Source organism: Ctenocephalides felis, unplaced genomic scaffold (genome assembly GCF_003426905.1).
Source record: "Ctenocephalides felis isolate EL2017-DRISC unplaced genomic scaffold, ASM342690v1 CF-g0.4_SCAFFOLD_00845, whole genome shotgun sequence".
NCBI classification, from domain to species: domain Eukaryota; kingdom Metazoa; phylum Arthropoda; class Insecta; order Siphonaptera; family Pulicidae; genus Ctenocephalides; species Ctenocephalides felis.
In genome coordinates this window covers 86,889,707-86,896,708 of record NW_020536999.1, presented here as the reverse complement: position 1 = coordinate 86,896,708, position 7,002 = coordinate 86,889,707, and the positions used below count along the sequence as shown (strand labels likewise).

At 31.1% G+C, this 7,002-nt stretch overlaps 1 protein-coding gene across 1 annotated transcript; it reads left to right on the top strand.

The window, feature by feature from the left end:
• The first annotated feature begins 1,892 nt into the window (after positions 1-1,892).
• Positions 1,893-6,009, top strand: LOC113391295. Its single transcript, XM_026627238.1, has 4 exons — positions 1,893-1,976; positions 2,049-2,167; positions 4,120-5,666; positions 6,002-6,009. The coding sequence occupies exons 1-4, from the start codon at positions 1,893-1,895 to the stop codon at positions 6,007-6,009; spliced, it is 1,758 nt and encodes a 585-aa protein (XP_026483023.1).
• Positions 6,010-7,002: the final 993 nt, after the last annotated feature.

Genomic DNA, 7,002 nt, shown 5'->3' with positions numbered 1-7,002 from the left:
ATTTCAATTTATTTATGAACCTAGACAATATTAGAATATGTATAATAAATTTATGATTATGAATAAGAAAAATGAAATGTCTGCATCTTTATTGCCAAAAAACAGCCGAGATGTGCCAGAAATTAAAATAAGATAAGATACAGTATATGTATAGCAGATTGATTGATATACATATGAACAGGATATGATAAATTAATTTAAATTTTAATTCACTTAAAATATGAAATTAAGTATTAATCAGGGCCGGTCCTGCCTTTAATGCGATGCATGCGAAAAATACGAGCGCACGCTTTAGGGGGCGCCAACACAAGATTCGGATATTAAATTTTCAATATAGTTTTTGTTTCAATATATAATTTCTTTGCATCTTTTAGTAATCTTTTCACAATATTTTTAAAATTCGTAAAAATTTCACTTGATAACAACAAATGGGAAAGTAAAGATGAATACATACAACAATTCGGCCCTTATGATATCGATTAGGAGAAGTTTAAGATGCAATTTTGGATATCATAAATATTAAAAAATCAAATTAATTTAATCCAATATGAAGTACAAGTGTTATGTTATGGGTATGGTTATACCGTTTAGAAGACTTCAATTTCCAATATAGTGCGGGAATTGAGACTCATTATTTTATTGAAAGCAGTTCTACATTTAACATCGCTCTTATTATAAATGTATATGCATGCGAAGAGTAATTAAAAAAAATATTATTTTTAGGTAAACGGTAAATATTAGTATATTATATTAAAAAATTGTAGACATGGGTACAGGACGACGTCTGTCGGGTCATCTAGTTTTCCAATAAAATTGCTTCTTTGTACACGCTTAGCTTACGATAAAAACTTGACAGAAATGTTACAAGAAATACTGGCGTTGTATGTGTCGGGCTTTACTAATAGTTGATTTTTTAAGTTAGTCGGTGTGTGCACTGAAATGGCTCAATTTTAGGAAACTTGGGCCATTATTTTTTTGACTAATAAATTTTTGATATACAAAATCAATACTTAAACCAATTTGGACCTATGGAATTCAGCTCTGGGGCACGGCCAGCCATTCAAATATAGTGATCTTACAGAGGTTCCAAAATAAAATGCTTAGGCAAATTGCCAACGCACCTAAATACACCCCAACTGGTTACTCTATGATGAACTGGGTGTCTCTTTCATTAGAGACGAGATACCTAGACTTTGTATAAAGTATCGTAACAGGTTCACCTACCACCCAAATAACCGTGCAAGAAAGCTGCTAGAACCAATCCAGTTCAGAAGACTGAAAAAGAACCCCAACGACTTGTTTTAGGTTTAATAATAAGTACTAATTTCTATTTTTCATTTTGTTTTTCTTTTTGATAATCCATTTTTGATAGGGTAATGATTTCAAAGTTTACCTTAAATGAACAAACGAGAAGCCAAAAAATGTTACAGTTTGAAGAAAGCTCTAGGTTTTATATAATACACATAATTTTCAAACTTCATCAAACAACTTTTTTCTTCTTTCTCATGATGGTTACAATCATGACCATGGTTACACCAATCCAGTCTTCAGTTTCGGCTTGGCACTCAATTCTACGCCCTAAATCGTTAAAAGTGCGTGCGACCTTGACTAATTTCCCTCAACACGAGAACAAACAATAATATCTAGATAACCTAAAGCAAAAATTATTTATCGACAACTACTACTATTAGATCGAATCACGAGTGGTGTGTAATTATCGATATATAATTACCCAAGCACACTAATTTTAATCTCGTTCTCGATATAATGACAGATTTATTTATTTTCGTGAGTGATTTTGGCATTAGAAAGTGGAAACACAAATGAAAATTGTTAAAATATTCTTTTTAATTTCCGGTTTTGTTAGTTTTGTAATTAGTGACACATCGCTGATGTTAGATGGCGTTTATGATGATGTTGATTTATGTTCGGGTACTGAACGTGTGTTCTGGAAGATCGCTTGGAAGTATTTTCAAGTAAGCAAATAATTATAATTTTTTATACTGTAAGTGTAGATTTTTATTGTTAATAATTTTTTTTCTTTGCAGGATAAAAATGTCGTATCAGTTTTGTCGACAAATGACAAATCCTTGTCATTCAGCGAAGACATTTACAAGTGCAGTTTGGACACCATTGTTCTTCCTGTCAAATATTTAAAAAAAGAATGGTAAACCAGTATGAATTCCTACAATTTTATTAAATCGTTTCGAGGTTATTATTTTATTGTCATCAGTGTAAAAGTCAAGTATGTCCAATATAAGAACAATCACAATCCGAACAATTAATTTTATAACTATCTTTCCTTTTTGATAATGGTGTTTTATCTTTGAAAATTACGTAAAAATCTTTTAACTGCGACAATGTGATGCAGATGATGTATTTTCGTTTCCTGATGGTTTTCCAATTCCTGTTTGATCTAACACAAGCAATTGGTAAAAACTAGGGTTTGTCGGTTTTCAAAAACCGGTTTCAAAAACCGGTTTTTGGCAAAAATTATGGAATTCGAAAACCGGGTTTTTACTGAAAAAAGTCGGTTTTCACTGTGTATGTGAAAAATGACAAATAAAGCCTTATAAAAGATAGATGAAAGCGTTTTGATTCTTGAAATCATATCGGTTCAATAGCATTTGATATCTTATCAGTTTGCAATGGTCCACAGAAAGGTTTTGTATATATTAATTTAGATTTTTTATACTAGGGTATATTTTAATTTAAATCAGTGTGACTTCTTCTTGAAGAAGTAACTTCCTCTACTCAAACTAAAAAAGAAGAGTTTTAAAACGTAAAAGCCACAAATAAAAGAAGAAAAAACTTAGAATTATTATATCAGGCTTTAAAAACAATTAAGTATAATTTGGTCGCAAGTATGAGAGTATTTTCTATTTCAGGAAATTTTATGAGTAAACAAAGAACACGTCTAAGTAGCAATTCGATAGACGTTCTAAGTTTTTTTTAAATCATATTTCATTAAACGAAAAAACAATTAGAATGTTGAAAATTAATTAATTAAAATTGCTCGGAACAGGCAACACCCGAGTTTAGCTTAATTGTTTTTAAAACTAAAATTGATATTAACAAGTATGTATCAACATGTATCTATTTTTTTTATTTTATTTGAAAACGTTTTAATTTTATTTATTCGAAAACTTTCTTTTCACTATCATAAAAATATTTTCATTCTTATATGTGAAAATGATGCATCAATAACGAATAATTATTTTCAAAGTTATTTAATCAAGATAAACTATTATTTTTTAGTTCTACTAATTAAAATTAAAATAATTTTGTTTACTATCTATAAAATTGAACAATAAATAAATTCAGTCAAATACTAAATTACACTAAATTTGCGGATAAAATTACCAAATATTCGAGCAAAAATTTATTTTTTTATATAAAATTCAAAAACCGGTTTTCTAAAATGTCGGTGTTTGTATAAACCCTAGTAAAAATAATGTTGTCATTATATTGCATGTAAGAATTATACCATCTGCACAAAACAATGTTTAAAGATTTCATGACCATATGGTAATCCAAATGAATTTACCAACGAGCAACCTAAGGGACCGATTCTGCCGCATAACAGACCAATCCAATGGCAAGGCTAGGTTATGAAGAACTTTCCCTACTAAATATTGACAAAAGCCATGTGGTTGCTGTGCAGTGTGTGAGCGATTTTCTCAGGTTGTCAGATAGAAAACATATCCTAGAAACCCACAAATGTCAAAAAAACGATCTTAGATAACAGGGTCTTTCTGACCCAGTTTCACAACATACGAGTGACGTTGCAGTTTATGCGTAAAACGCCTGTATACACAGCAAATACATGACATTTTGACAGTATTCAGTACGATTCAGCAGTATAATGCATGGAAGTTGGAGCATAACATGGCCTTGCCATAACATTGGTCTGTGTCATGTGGCAGAATCGGTGCCTAAATCTCGACATGACTAAGGCTAAACAGGATCTACTCACATATTGTATAGCATTATAGAAGGATTGTACTGATGAGGAAACTAAATCTCTAAACTAAAGAAGATCCTATTGACAAGGCACTTGTAATAAAATTATTTGTTTATATTTATATTGATGATATAATCTTTCTTTCCCCATTTTAGGAACGAGACAATAGAATACTACAACGAAGGAATATTTAAAAACCGCACAATCGAAGGAATGATTTTCGCAACAGAAATGGCATCATATACAGAAATCCGCATAAAACTCATCGCCGAAATTGATCAGACAAGTAAATTCTTGATGATATTGACAGACACTGATCCTAAACAAGTCGAAAGCATTTTGAAGTTGTGCTGGCACAAATACAACATGCTAAACGTCGCAATTTTCTATAATTTCGACAAACTGTCGAATGAGTATAACATTGGCATGAATGAGTCCTTCACGTTATCCTTTTATGATCCCTTTGTCCTAATTAACGATGGCACAGAACGAGGACTTGTGCACGAGTTCAGAATGGAGGACAACGACAGTTTGGTGCAAGAAATTGTTAAAATGATGAATAGACGTTTAAAAGATGTCAAACATTATCCTTTAAGAATCTGTATGGTGGAATCTAATGGCACAGCAACTCCTATTTATCATCCAAATGGTACTTTTTACAGATATTGGGGACGAGATGGAAGTATGATGCAAAATTTAGCAAAAACCATGAACTTTTATCCTATTTACCACCATCCTGCAGACGACAAAGATGTTGGTAAAATTTATAAAAATGGTACGATGACAGGTTGTCTTGCTGATGTGGAAAAAGGTCAAACTGATATTGTGGGTAACATGTGTCCGATTTTGGATTTGGGACAAAAGAATTCTGAATTTGTAACGCCTATAGAAGATATTAATTTTGCGTTTATAACTCCAAATAATCCACCAAGATTTGTCGTCACCTTCTTCAGCATTTACAGCATCAAGTTTTATATGTTGTGGAGTGGTGTGTATGTCCTGGTTTTGTGCACATGGTTATACATTCAAAAGCTCTTGGTTTTTCTACGAGCACCTGGTATCCAGAGGCAGTACAGTTTCATCGAGATATTCTTGTTAACATTCGGCAACTCCATGAATGTTTCTCAACCTGTAATCAAACCTGGTTATGCGCGATTTTTGTTCATAACATGGGCCTTGCTTTCGATGATAAACGGTTTCATCTACGCTGCCACCATGGTGGAGCATCTGACCGGTGGCAGAGTCTCCATGAATTTGCAAAGGATGCGCAATTTAAAAGACAACGACATGAAAATTCTAGTTCACCACAGGTTTAAAGACATCATTAAGGACATGGCGGAGTCTGATGCAGCTCCTGATTATTACAAAGATTTGTACAAAAGACAAATTGTGGTAAATACTACTGAAGAAGCTCTGGAACGTATTGCTGAATCAAAAGATGCAGTTTTGTTCACAACTTTAGTTTTAGCGCATGTTTTCAAAATGCATTCAGTGCACAAGGAAGATTTGAATGTCTTGAATAGTGGCCCCCCTAATAGATACAGCTCCAATTTGGTCCCTAATTCATCGCCTTATAAACCAAGTTTCGATGAGATTTATATGAGAATCAAGGAATTCGGTTTGATGCCAAAGTGGTCCAATGATGTTCTAGATTATGCGATGCGGAAAAATGAAGAAGATGCAAAAGATCATGGTGTATCTGGTATTTATACTATGACGGAACTATTTTTTATTTTTTGGTATTATTTAGTTTGTTGTCTGGTTAGTTGCGCTGTTTTTTGTTTAGAAATAAGCATTTTTTATTTGACAAGAAGGAGAAAACAGTCAAGGAGTTCTACGCCTGTACAAAATTTAAATCCAATACGCATCCAAAGGAATAAATATAAATATTATTATTTTTCATATGAACTCCAAAATAAAAATATAGAAAAGTAATATAATAATAAATAATAACTTATTTTATATTTGTATATATGTATATAATTATAAGTAAAAAAATAAATATATTTACCAATTTTTTTATTTTTGTACTTGTAGATGTCTAAGTAAATCATTTATTGTTTATTCATGACTGAAACATTGACTTTCCAAATTTATCACACAAAAATTCATCGTCTGCCTTTGTGATTTGCAGCATAAGATATACGTGTTGAAAATTGCACTTTATTAAACAGTATATTCAGAAAGAATTAATAATAATGTAGCCCATATTTTTTTATAATCCCGTACTATATATTAATTGTTTTCAGTAATAATAATATCTGAATTACATTTTTTAAATAATAATTCGATTTACATTTTACTTACCATATATTATTACTTAAGTTCATATTCTAAGTGAATTAATTCCTGTTCATATGTGCACTATTCTACATATGATCAACGAAATTAATACAGTAAATGGAGAGGAAAAAAGATGTTACCTGTGAACTTTTTTACTGTGCTCCAATTTGCGTGATATTTAGAATCTACTGAACTAAGTTAATTCTAGATGAAATACGATTAATTGTAATTTTGGTGGAAATGGCGCTCATAAACCTATTTGATTTAAATAAGACCCTTGACAGTACTCATTTTAAGACTTATTTCGAGCACCACAAAACCCCATAGAAATAAAAAAAAGACTTTGCTTTTTCATATCTATCAATATTGTTCCATTATAAAACACAGACTTAATAAGATTTTAATTGATATAATTTTGTTCATTACATGATTTTCCTTAAAATGTATATTTTTGGAGATCTTTGTAAAAAAAATGATGAAAAACTCCAAAAAAAACGAATTTTTAGTAACCAGTAACTTGAAAAGTATTTGCTTTTTTAAAAAACATTATTAAACATTTTTCTCTTATAATTAGTTCTTTTATCGATATCCGACATTATTTTGTAAGAAAGTAAAACTACAATCTGAGAAAGGATGTCATCCCCCCGGGAAGTGGCAACGAAGTCTAAATTTTGAGCTTGAGAGTAAGATGAACCTAATTCCAGAATTTCATACAAATTGAAGCACAGTAAAAAAATCAGAACAAAAACGCTCCA